The 13,768-nt window shown below is 38.1% G+C and overlaps 1 protein-coding gene across 11 annotated transcripts in view; it reads left to right on the top strand.

The window, feature by feature from the left end:
- COL14A1 (collagen type XIV alpha 1 chain) overlaps positions 1–13,768 on the top strand; it is a 104,322-nt gene that overhangs the window by 16,994 nt on the left and 73,560 nt on the right. For all 11 annotated transcript variants that reach the window (XM_085539355.1, XM_032442894.2, XM_085539356.1 and 8 more), the window contains 4 exons: positions 11,024–11,179; positions 11,417–11,536; positions 12,245–12,409; positions 12,796–12,957. In XM_085539355.1, coding sequence (XP_085395481.1) covers positions 11,024–11,179; positions 11,417–11,536; positions 12,245–12,409; positions 12,796–12,957 — 603 coding nt within the window. The remainder of the gene's footprint in view (positions 1–11,023; positions 11,180–11,416; positions 11,537–12,244; positions 12,410–12,795; positions 12,958–13,768) is intronic.

Below are 13,768 nucleotides of genomic sequence, written 5' to 3'. Positions count from 1 at the left end.
CTTCATCCTGGCTAGCATAACTGCAGATGTTGGGTTTAGTTATGATGCTTTTTTTTTCCTGTGGCATTTTTAAAAACTACTTGCTGAATTGTAGGCTGCAGAACTCATTAATTATGTCTTTGTACAGCCTATAATTGGTTGTATTAACAGTGTTTCATTGTGCTTTCTGGAGGGCACTTCAGCTTTTGCATTATGAGTAAGCAGAAGAAAGAGATCGTGACTGTTTTGTGTGGGCATATTTCTCAGTGCCATTCTATTCTTCCTAAGCATTCTGTCTTGTCAGTTTGTTGTATGTTAGTCTGTTTCTGCAATCTTAGGCTAAAAGTAAAGGTTATTGGAAAGTACTTTCCTCTCATTGTCAGTATGAATTCTTTTGTCCTAGTTAGTGACTGCTGAATCTAATCATCCAGTACAGTCAGACAGATTTGCCATAGCTCCATGCCCCCATATTCAACCAGCAGGAAGGCTGAGTTAAGTTCCTAGCATGTGCACGTTTGGCCACAAAGATCAACAGAGTAACTCACGGTACATACCAACAAAAACATCAGTGGCCTCTTCGTGTTTACCTCTCCAGCTGATCAGGATGAAAGCCAACAAGCAGGAAATAAAATACGAGCCCTTGAGTAACTGATGCTTGGATCCCCTTGTCTCTAATTGTGTCATGCAGGCAAACACACAGGCAGACAGGTCTCTCAGTTGACCTTCACAGCAGAATCTCTCCAGACCTGGACATCCTAGTATTTCGTGTAGAGGCACACAGATACCTGGCCCAAGCTAATAACTGCTTTGGTACCTGGCTCCCAAGCTGCTTTCCCTGTTTTCAGGTAGTTTTGCTTGATTTTCATTAGACTTTATATATAGACACATGTACCCTTGCTTCTCCTGTTGCTAGCATTGTGGATATGTGAGAGCTCATGAACTGTCATCCTCACTGCAGTTACTGACAGTGTAGATATAACTTATTCTGGTTGGTATCACAGGCATGTGAGCTTGTGGCGGTGACTTTAGATGCTGACATTCAAAGCTACATACATGTACAGAGAGTAGTGTGTTTCTCATGCAGAATAGTAGCTACAAAAGGAATTTAATGAAGAGATGGGACAGTGTCTGATTATTGGGCATAGGATTTTTATCTTTTTATTTTCCCATGCTAGTTCTTCTACAAATTACCTTGATATCTCCCTTTCCCAACATTTGGTTCCTCCACTAAGCATATCATACTAAGGCTTAGACAATCTTCAAATAGTGAGTGGAATGACAGAATGACTTGGGTTGGAAGGGTCCCAAAGGATCATCAGGTTCCAACCCCCTTGCCACAGGCAGGGCCACCAACCTCCACATCAGATACTAGACCAGGCTGCCCAGGGCTCCATTCAACCTGGTCTTGAACATCTACAGGGATGGGGCATCCAGAGCTTCTCTGGGCAGCCTGAGCAAATAGCTGTCTTCTGATGGACTTGGGAATAATCCTGTAAGAGTTTTATTCAGGTTCTCCCAAGTCTCATTGTTCCTTCATGCTCCTTTGTGTACAAAGGCAAGCATAACCTAATATAATGTGGGTTTGCTTGTATTTTAGCAAATGCATTATCTACCTCCCTCTTATTTATTAGTTCATGTTTGATCTTTCTTTACAGGTCTCAAAAGATATTCATCCAGTATTAGACCATGTCTGACCAGCTATAATCAGAACAATACAGAAAAAATAGCATTATTTTTTTATATATGAGGTTTTTTTTCCTCGATATGCCATGTAGATATTGACCTCCTTTATGTTAGAGCACATAGCAGACCTAGAGCTATGCTAGGAAGTGGTATTTTTCTGGTTTGGATGCTTACTGTAGTATCTAAGCATTGCTATGGAGTAAGTATAATACCTGCTTGTTTTAGCATATGCTATTATATTAAAGTTAATATCAATTTAAAAATGAATTTATCATCCCTGTTTCTATGTGGGGTAGCCTCAGATCCCCATGTGTCTCTTGAGAAGACTGGGGAGTGCTTGGACCATGCTTTAGCATATTTGAAGCATTCTGGACTGCCACAAAACCTTGGCAAGCATTTATAGTTATGCTTCCCTCAACATACTCCTCTGACTAAGATAGCTCAGCCCTAGGGACTATTTTATAGACTCACTTTTGTTTCAGTCTCTCTCACTTTTATACTTGGCTCCTTTCTCAGGCTTTTTTTCTACCTAGTGGAGAATCTATGTTACATTTGTCTCTACTGCCACTAATGAAAGCAGCACCTGATCATCAGACTTTGCCAGTAAGATTCTCACTTGAATCCAGGTGTGTCAGTGGTTTCCTGATTTAGTGCTAAAATGTCTCTAATTTCTAAAGGGATCCTATAAACACAAGCCAACACTTTGAAGAGGTAGATAATATCAGGACAAGGGGCAGCGGTTTTAGGTTGAAGGTGGGAAGATTTAGGTTGGATATCAGGAGGAAGTTCTTTACTGTGAGGATGGTGAGGTGGTGGAACAGGCTGCTCAGGGAAGTTATGGATACCCCATCTATGGAGGTGTTCAAGGCCAGGTTGGATGGGGCCCTGGACAGCCTGGTCCCTCTATTAAATGTGGAGGTTGGCAGCCCTGCCTGTGACTTCTTCCTCAACTTCAGATGATGCAAATATCTGCTTAAAAACTGGACATGAAGAAGAGTTAACTGAATATGTATTTGACATATAAATTTAGGATATCCAATCCAAGCCAGGTGTAATTCGATGAGAGGTATTTGTCAAGTTTCTATGCCAGTCTGTAAATCTGCAAACCACCATACAGAGCTTTGTATATTAGGAACTTCTTGCTGGCTACTGGATGACTTCCAGGAAGACTCTGTTGCAAGGAATCTCTTGAATAAACTACCTCATTGTTTGGAAAGTTTAGCTCATTGTGTTTTGGATGGTCACTGCTTATTCCAAGAGTTCATCCTATGAATTTCTCTGGAGGGGGACATAGCTAAACCTTTGAATCCTCTGGCTACTTGCAACTTGGATTTCCTTTTTTCAATGGCAGTGTTTTTATGGATCTGGCCGCAGTCCTTCGGCAGACTCCTTCCTGCCTCCCACAACAGGAAAACCTGATAGGATGAATCAGTGCTGAGATGAGCAGAGCTTTTGAATGCTTTCTCTTTGCCATCCTTCTGAGATTTTGAGAAAACCAAACATGCTACTACATTTACATATATTAATAATGTGTTTCCAACAGTTGTACAGGAGACTGTTCTCCAGAATCAGATAAATGTCCTAGTTATGTTGCTTTACTTCTATTGGTGTGTTATGATTATGTGCATGTGTATTGTTGTGTATTACCTCTCATATAAAGTTCCACAACAGTCAGAAGCTGAAGGTTGGACAGATTGCCTTTCAGTTATTTACAGTCTCCTTCCTTGTCCCTCTTTAGGAACTCTCTTTGAACACACCTGTTTATAAAAAATAGACACAATATTGACAGACATCTACAGAACCTGTAGCTCATGGAAAAAAAAAAAATAAAATGAAAAAGGTGCAATTTATAGCTCTCTTTCTACTCAACCAGTGTGGATAAAGACAGCCTAAATGTAAGTTTCAGCTTTATCATGAAATCAGCCAGCTCCTAATACCAGTGTGTTCAGGTTTGTAATCCTTCAGTTACAAAATCTTAGGTTAATAACCCTTAGTTTATAAGATGTGTATCCTCATATGTCAGCACAGAAAGGACATCTTGGTAAGTCTGAACTGTTTCCAATTGAACACCCTCCCCCCGCCCTATGTGGGCTTTTTAGAGTTTTTTGGTAGTTTTCCCCAAGGCATTGACTTCTTTGTGTAATCAGATCTTAGCTGAAGTGGGAGATTGCACTCATACTTGAATGACTGATTAATAGAAGCTCAGGTGAGTGAAAAGTCATTCTTTTCAAACTACTTTTCAGATTACTTTTCAGCTCTTCAGGTTATTAGCTGTGGAGCATCCATCCAATTATCAGGGTGCACTGACATGGTTTGATTCTGCTAGCAGACTGTTACCTTAAGTTAGATTCAGGGTCTGTGTTGACATGTTTCATTACTTAAAAACTTTCATTGCTACTATGGAGAGGCACTCCTTAACAGCTCTTAATCATGTGGCAGCATGAATTCTTTTTACTTCCATTTGAAGGCTTGCTTCTGACTATGTACATTCTAGTTGAATACCTCTGTACTTCATGAGTGTTGGTTGTCTTTCAAAGAAGTCTCTACCTCCTCTTTGAAACTGAAGCTGAATAGTAGTGCATTTAATATTTGTGTGTCAGTCTTGGAAGAGTGAGCCATAAAAAGCTATGATGAGGTGGTAAAAGACTACATCAGCACCATCTGCTGCATTAATAATAAACACCAAGGTGGAAGACTGAGACTCTCTTGTAAGAAAGCTATAATCATAAAAGATTGATGCATCAACACATTAATCTGTCATTAAGCTGCATTGCTTTGTGCTCTTGGCTACAGCACGTGAGATTAAGACTAACATTTGGTACCTGTTTTCATGGACTGTGTTCCCTGAGATGGCCTTCTCCTGAATGAAGCTAGGAGATACTAAGTCTTTTGCTTCTGAGCTGTTTGCTGTACAAGTTCCTTTTAAGGGGTACTCCTTACACCTTGAGAGGAAAGTCTTGTTCTACAGTTAGTCTCTTTTATCTGATACTAATGCTGTTGATAAACATTAAGCAGGAGCTTGTAGTGACGAGAGGTGAGTTCAGGGTCATTTTCACCGTCACTGCTTAATCTATAGGTCTTTGTGCTCTTTAATGCAGGACTCTAATTCTGGCTTTGATGTCAGCACCTTTTGCCTGGTGCCCTGTATGCTTGGTAAGCCTTGTTAAGCTACACTTCTTGGTTTGAAAATTGTTCTTCAGTTGCTGAAACAATTTACTGACATGGCAGAGTAGTTCTTGTTTTCCTTCTCAAAGGTATTCTCTGCGGTCTTGCCTGTCTGGTTATCGGTACTGACTGTACTTATCTGTCAGCACATAATGAGGGAGTCCTTTTTCCTTATCCAGCTGCTGGATTTTGTGTGTTTCTGCTTGGCTCATTATTTTCCTGTGAATGGAGCCATGGTATTCTCATACCTTGCTCTCCTGGAATCCTTGATCAAGCCAGTGCTTCTCTGGAGAATGTCTGAGCACATTAGGTTACCTTGTATGCAGGAAGTTAGCAGAAGGAGGTTTACTGAGTGGTGCAAACAGCTATTTCAGGAGTAAATGTTAGCCTTGGGGGGTATTTAGGTTTGTCTTGTTTTTGTAGTACTAAAAATCTCTTGTCTTTTGCACTAATCTTTCGGTAAGAATGATGAAGGGAGTAAAGCTGTAAATTTTGAGCATAGGATGGTAGTTCCTTTGAAAAGACTAAATTGGCTGTAGCCTTTAAAATATCACTCGTATCTCATCACTCTTGTCCCAGCCTCCAGCATCTCCCAGACTCAGCTTTCAAGTTTAGCTCAATGCCTAGGGGGCAGACAGGTGGTGTCAAACTATGGCAGATGTTTCTGCCTTAAGTTTCATAATGTTTAGTGTTTCTTAGTTCTGTTAAGAAGTAGCAATAAACATCAGTTGGAAGCAATGATGATGTATCTGTTAGAGCTTGGCTGAGATACTTTTATGATTTTGGTGGGGCACTTCTGCTTCCCTCAGACTTAAAAAAGGCAAATGATGCTCAGAAGCTCCTGTTTTGTCTCAACCAAATGGGAGGTCCTTTGCAAGCCTTGCTGTTAATATGTTATTAATCTGAGTATGATGTTACTTTATATATAGTTTCTTTATTTTTATCTACTCTTATAGGAAGGATTGTGGAGCATTGGGGTAAATGATTGTGACAAAGGGGACATTGTATCTTCCCACGTTGAGCTTCAGTTTCAGGAAAGATTTCAGCAGTATGCTTTGTTCTGTATTGCTGATGCCTAGTTGGAAGAGCTATTGAAATAAATACATTGAACTCAGTTTAAATGCAGACTGGTTTAAACATATTTTTTGTATCTAGGTGCACAGAAAAAGGGAGTTTGTTGGTGGTATTTGGGAAGGTGATTCAGTGCTATCAAACAGCAGTGTTTGATAAACAGCAGAACATCTGTCACTCAAGTAAATTGAAAGGCTAGGGTTTAGGTGAAAAGTTGTACAAGGCTTTGTAGAAGAAATCTTTGAACATCTCAATAAGCTGGGGCTTTCTTGCTGCAGAATTACAACTGTTACTCAGTGCTTATGGAAAGATGCATAGAAAAGAGAAACATGCTTCTCTTTCTGACACTTGAGAATTATTACTACTAAATGCAGGTGAACGTATTAATGTGTTTTATCATCTACTGCTAGTTAGTTTTGTGGCTTTATATTTCAAAGGTATGCTTTCAATAATAACATTTATTTATGGCTGTGTGCTTCATGAAAGAATCAAAATACTGTTAACCATATACAGTCAAATGTGCATGAAATCTTCTAAGCATGGTTAGACAACAGATTCAGTAAGTGTTAATGTTGAAACTCTCCAAAATAACAAATCTGTGGGCCTGCCAATTTGGCTATAGGCATTTTCTGGAACAAGATGGTGCATGAGAAAGGGCTGTCTGCTTTATTTTATTTTGGGATTCTTTTAGGGAGCAGGGATGAGCTTCTAACCTCATTGGGCTGCTCTTTCAACCTAATAATGTTCCAGCATTTGAGCCTTTCAAATTCAAGCTAGGTCTGGATCTAGTTCAAAGAAAAGCAGTTATGTTGTATTCATTTGTCTGGTCCATAGCCTGACATGTGGGATGTGTTAAACTGAGGTCTAAGGGCAAAGATGATATCACCAGCACAGTGCAATAATGTCAGTGTCAGAAGTGTGAACCAGTGAGCAGAGGACTGACTTCTCTTTGTTGGTCATGCTTTATTCATAAGGTATTTTTCACTTCTGTCAAGCTTTTGCTCTTTGTTACCCCATGAAGGAGTCTCCCCATCATACCTAATTATTACTGACCTCCGCTTGAACTTTCTTCCTTTACACAATTTGACTTTTCCACTGTGACAAGGAAAAAGAAAGGAAAAGAAGTATTGCAGACTCGGAAAGAATTATAGTCTTAACTTGTCCTTGCAGAAGTGTGTGTTTTGGCTCTTGAAAATGAGAACAGTTTCATACCAAAGGGAGGAAAAATATCAAATGTGTTTCTGCAAAATGTATCATAGCTACATGCAATTTGAACTGGTTATTCTAAGGCACCGAATCCCCCTGTGTGGCAGTGTCTCTATTTGCTGCTTCTCCCTTTTTCTTTCAGAGAACTGTCAAAGATTAGTAGTATCAACTCTAAGAGTCAAAAAGTTGCTACTCTGACCTAATCATCATTTTTCTATTTGTTTCTGTAAACTCACAGAATGCATGTATGAAAAAGAGAATAATAGCAGGTTGAAAATGTAGCCATGGAGAGGTAGTCAGTGTTTTCAGAAGCTTGCAGACCCTGCTTTGTTCAACACATCCTTGCTGCTGCCAGAGCCCCTCCCAGTCCAACTCTGTGCTCCATTTCCTTCATGGGATTTCTCAGGGGTCACATTTTTGTAGGCTTCAGTAACTCTCTATTTTTTCAGAAGGATTGAGCTGGATAACTTTCTCAGCATTGCCATCATTGGCTTCATTGGAAGCCAAATTCTGACATGGGTCTTGGTAGTGCAATTAGAACTTAAACTGCAGAATTGCAGGCAAGTGAGTCATCTTTAATGTCTGGAGCCTTGAGGGATCAAAGGAAGGAAACTTCATCTGGTAGATGCAGAAGTCTTTCAATGATGATTATTCTTTCAAAGATTTCCTTGTAACAAAGGCAGTTAACTTCATTTTTTTTCTGATGATGACGTGACTGTGAGCAATACTGAAGTAGGTTAATTTGCACAAGCAAATAACTTGTCTGAACACACAAGCCTTGCAGTTCTGAGCTGGTGTCTTTGAAGGTGACATGCTAAGCCTCTTAAAGTCTTCCCCTTCATTCATGAGGAAGTGAGCAGATTGAGCTCCTTCCTCTTCAGTGAACTGCTTGACTGAATGGCAAGTTCCTTTTGCCAAATAATACCAGGAAGACCGTAAATTTGTTATAGAAGGGTGGGGAATTTGTTACTTTCTCCCTGAGAAACTCCCCCAGCTGATGTACTGGAGATAGTTGCTGTTGTAAAATAGAGAATACTGCCTTCTGACTTTTGGATGTGTCATTTCCATTATTTCCTCTAATTGAAAAGTTGCAGGCTCTATTACTCTTTGGTGTGGATTGCCATACTTGAAGTAGATCTAGAAAAATGCTGTCTGTGTAAGATTAGGAGACATACAAAATCAGGCAACAGGTCACCTCCCTATTCTCCTGCTCTTGAAACACCAGTGTTCTTAATAAGTGGGTGACAGAGAAATGAATATCACAACCTGATCACAGTGACCAAGTTTGGAGTTCACTGAAGTGCTGGGTTTTGAAATAGTTTTTATATGAAATTATATGCTTTCAACCTCATTCAAGAGATGTCTTTGAGGAAATTGCCTGTTAAAGTTGCGTTCTGATATTTAAAAAGTTCATAATTACCTTCGAACACTATAATAGTGCTTGACTATGGTTGTATGCAAAGGTTACTGGAAAAAGACTTCTGCTGGAACTGGTAATGGAAACTGGCTTTTCTCAGTGGGGTGTGTAAATTAGTTGCTACTCAGTCTGTCTTTTAGAATAACTTGATAAAATAGGATGATATTTGGTGTTTTTATTCCTATCAGGTTATGAAAATTTCTGTACGGGATGTTATTCTATTTAATATCTCACTGTTGTTTATTCCATTTTAGGGATCTTTCTACAGTTCTATTAAGTACAACAAGGAGAAAGCATAAGCAAATAGTGGGTGTACAGAAGTAACAAAACCTAAATGTTTTATGCAGAAAAGATTCAACAAGTATCTCCTGTCTACGAAGAATGAATCGTTTTTTCACATTCTGTGGCATTGCAGTACAATCTTGGATCAAACCACACATGCTAACAGAAAATAATTGAATGATGCTATTTACACTGATCTGATGATGTGGAAATAAAATATTGAAAGGAATGTGGTTATCGTTTTCTTTATTCTTCGATCTTTGCTGCACTGAATGGATTCACTGGAACCAATAAAGAGTTCTGTTCACAAAGCTGTAACTGCAGTATTAAAATTTGCACGCAAAACTAGTTGTCAAGAAAATAATTCTGCCTAGGCTGCTAACTGGGTTTCACAGTTAGCATGAAATCATAGGAGTTTTGAAGGGGTATGCAGCCACACAAATCCTGCTATCCTCACTGAGCTATACAATTCAACTGCAGGGATCATACTGAAAAGATACATCTGTGCTGCAGTGCAGCTGCTTGGATGTGTGACAGGGGCTCATACTGGTGCTGAGTAGCATCTTACTTTGCCAGTAGTTATTTGAAGCTTTAGAAGCTAGTCATTGCCAGTGCAAGAATGGCATAATTAAACTTTATGGTTAATGGAAGAGAAATACTTCAAGTAAGGCAGGCTCATTAAGAGGAAGTTTATGTGGCAAGGATACTTAAAACACAGATTTTGCCATGACCAGTAAGTTCCAGTTAAATCACAAAAAGGCAGATCTCAGTTCCACTGAAATCAATGGGAGTTTTCCTGTTGACTTCAGCAATAGAAAGATTTGGACCTCCTTTGGATTTATCTTCCAATTTAAGATTTTTCTGATGCTTACTAAATCTCCCCCAGTGTTTACATTCTAAAATGTGTTGCCAATTCAAATAGCGTTGTCTTGTACTGTAAAAACTAAAATAAAATATTTATTTTGGCTTCTTTGTAAGTGGAATTTTTGTCATGCGTTTAGAACTCATTCTACACTGCTAACTGCACGTAGGAAATGTTCCTTTCTTGTTTAAAGACACTTTTAGTACATGTTTAAGACATTAACTGTAACTGTGGATTGTGATTCCCGTTAAGTGGATTTACACTACAGAAAGTATCTAACTCTTAATAATTAGCAATTTGTAAGTCCTTCTGCACATCAGACTATTTTTGCCTGTGAGACTATTGCTTTGCTTTTAATAAGATTGTCATTAATAACATGATATTGAAATGTTGAGTTGCTAACTGTGTGATTTATTCTCTCTTTAACAGGAGAGCTCCTAATGCTATGCAGCTTTTTGATAATTTCTCACTGATTTTTTTTTTTTTATTTGCGGAGCATCAGCATTCAAAATCAGCTTGTTTCTAATAATTCTGTTCTCAGTTGATCATTGCTGACAGTACCACCCTATGTGTTAGCATCCTTTGTCAACTAATTTATGTAATAGGTGCCGATGACAGAAGCTGAGATGCAGCTTGCTTCACTATTCAGCATGGGTTTTGTTGTTTTGCTTTGTTTTTTTCTTTCTGTGTTTTATCATGCACGATACCTCTTATAGCATGCTTAACTTTGTCTTTTCTTCTTCCATCCAGTAGTCAGAAGTCAGTCTTGTAGGTGGTTTGCTGTTCTCATACTTCAAACAGAAGCTCTGGTTTGGCATACCTGTGTAACATCATTCATACATTTTTCCTCCCTCCACTACAACCTTATTTTCAGCAACCTTACTGTTAGAGTATTGCAGCCACTTCTGTGGGTTTTGGCTATTCTGTCTGATGTTATGGAAAACATTCCTCCCACACTTCAATGGTACACATTCCAGTTCCTTACTTTACAGTCGTTTTCCTTAACTGAATATGGTAACATTTTCATAGGCTTCTCAATTTGTTAACAATTCATTTCTCTAGAAGCCACCTTACTAACCTTGTAGTTGGTGCATAAACTTTCTGAAGTACCTTACTTTTAGAAGCAGAATTTCTTTCTCATAGGTCTCCCAAGAGTCACTTTGAACAGCTGAATCAAAAATGTCTGAACTACTCTATTTTGGACTTTTGGACAAATGTGTTTAATGACTTTGCTTTTTTCTTACTTTGCCCCTGGAAGACAACTTGGTGGTCTTACTGAGAAGAAGAATGTATAAAACTTTGTAGCTGCAGTTTTATTCTTTAATTAAAGATTTTGTTTTCATCTCAATGATTTACAGGAAACCTGTTTACCTGTAAAACTCCAGCTATTGCAGATATTGTGATTCTAGTAGATGGTTCCTGGAGTATTGGCCGATTCAATTTCAGACTTGTTCGACTATTCCTAGAAAATCTTGTTTCTGCTTTCAATGTGGGATCTGAAAAAACACGAGTAGGTAAGGTATCATGTTTTTCATGATATTTATTTATCTTAGCACTTGCTTTTTTCAAGATTTTGAAAGTGAAAGGAGTTGCCAATAAGAACAACATTATACTACTGTTTTTTTTAGCATGTAGCAATACAGTTTTCCTGTTACAGTTGTGAGCTGTTAGTAACCGCGTATGTATAGTACAGATGCTTGAAAAAGAATTGCTTTATTTTCTAATGCAGTACTTTTATTTTGGTACATCAGGTCTTGCACAGTACAGTGGTGATCCCCGAATTGAATGGCATTTGAATGCCTATGGCACAAAAGATGCTGTATTGGATGCAGTCCGTAATCTACCATATAAAGGAGGGAATACGCTAACAGGTACAGTATATGTTTTAACTTCAGTTAAAACGCTTATACGTGACCTATTTGTGGATGAAGTGAAGTCTACTACCTGTGAAGAAGAAAGGCAACATCCATTCATAAAGTTCTTGCAAAAAGTTTTGTTCTGGGGAAGGAAGGAATGCTGCTTTAGTATCTGACAACTGGCAATAGTAACTATTCATATGTTTACCTGGGGCTTTAAGATTTCTATTAACCTTATTGTAGTTAGAGCACTAAAGCACCAGAAGACACTCAGTGTTAGATAAATGGAGACCTGCCTACCTAGGATAAATACAGTCTCAATACAACTCCAGTATCATCAAAGTTGCTGTTAAAAATGGTAACTTCCTTACCAGGAGAATGCTTTATCCAAATTCTGCTTTTCTTCAACAGCCTTTGTTTTTGTAAAAGTGATTGTAGTGGGTCAAACAAACGAAAAATGACAAGTTTATAGGGAAGTCTACTTGTGCTTCCATAGCCAGACCAAAATACAGTGATTGATCAAAAGACCACTAAAACTGAATGTCACCTCTGTAGTTTAGTTTCTCGTTGGAAAGTATTCTTTCACTAAATAAACTCTTCTTTCGTACTCATTCACATGGAAAGGTTTCTCAGGATCTATAAACTAAGAGAAGATATAAAAGTTGTGATCTGAGAAGAAAAAATAATGATATTTTTCCTTTCTAAACTATTTCTTTTTTCCAGGTCTTGCGCTAACTTACATTTTGGAAAACAGCTTTAAGCCTGAAGCTGGTGCAAGGCCCGGGGTATCTAAAATCGGTATATTGATCACTGATGGGAAATCCCAGGATGATGTTATCCCTCCTGCTAAAAACCTACGGGATGCAGGCATTGAGCTGTTTGCTATTGGTGTGTATTCTACCTTATCTGTATATAGTGTGCCATTACATTACATTATACTTGGTATATTTGTATCTGTTTTCCTGTATATTAAGTAAGTGCTATCTTATATCTGTATCCAGTCAGTACAATCATTAATTTAAATTTTCTTTAGTATGTTACCCAGCAAATTATAACAATCACTGGAATTTACTGGGACACCTGCATGCAACATTATCAAGAGACAGTTGGAAAAATGCCAGATAAGTTGGCAGAATTTAACATTTTTGAAGTAACATCTTAACAATGAAGTTGTAGTTGATTATTAAAGCAAATAGAAAGAATTGGAGTTTCTATCCAGGCAAGATGTTTTTTCTTTTATGTCTCAAATACTCTCTTTTTGTTTTCAATAAAAGGTGTGAAGAATGCAGATATAAACGAACTCAAAGAAATTGCCTCTGAACCTGACAGTACACACGTTTACAATGTTGCTGACTTCAACTTCATGAATACCATTGTTGAAGGTCTTACCAGAACAGTGTGTTCACGAGTAGAGGAACAGGAAAAGGAAATCAAAGGTGAGTAAGAATTAACCTAATTTGGTATCATCTTAAAGCTACAAATCCTTTTCTGAATATCTGCAGCTCTAAGCTGGATTTGGGTGTTTGAGTCAAGCAGTATATTCCTTTGCTCACAAGAAGGTAAACTGTCAGGGAAATTATCCTCCCAGGTATGTTTTATTTTGGTTTTGATGCCTTTACTCTTTGACTCTTTTTCTTTGATAGTGCTAAATGTTGTAATATTTTGTAGTAATAAAGCAAACAAACAAACAAAATTTCATCCTGCTATATTGATCTCCAAGTAGTGAGTAAGGGGAAAAAAGTAATAATATGCAGCTTTGGAGGTGAATTGGTTTAACAGCTGTGCATGGAATTGTTGCTTCTGTGCTGTTCTTTCTATCTGCTATAATATCTAAAATTGCTATTTTTATTGTTGCCTGAGGTTTTGAACTTTGCAGGTTTTAAGACTGCTTTGTACCTTTCTGATGATACTTGTTTTTCTTACTCATTTAGTACATTTCTCAAATATATTTTAGAGTGTAAGAGAAGGTCATGGTGGACAACACTTTTCTTACATTAAAAAGAAAAAAAAGGCCTCTCCAACCACAATATTTTTTGCTTTTCTGAACAAAAGAAATGTCTATGAGAAAATGCTGCAATTTGTAACAGTTCTACCTGAGAAAATTCTTTCTGTATGGCTCCAATGGAGTTTGCTCATATTGCTTGGTTTGTGACTCTGTGATATCACACACTTGAGTAATTTTTCAATAAGCTCCTAAGGATTATCAGTACAGAAAGTTGTCTTTTGCACATCTCTACCCAATTCAGT

This window comes from Coturnix japonica, chromosome 2 (genome assembly GCF_054131305.1).
Source record: "Coturnix japonica strain WE chromosome 2, WE-NBRP24, whole genome shotgun sequence".
NCBI classification, from domain to species: domain Eukaryota; kingdom Metazoa; phylum Chordata; class Aves; order Galliformes; family Phasianidae; genus Coturnix; species Coturnix japonica.
This window is presented reverse-complemented; position numbering and strand designations above follow the sequence as displayed.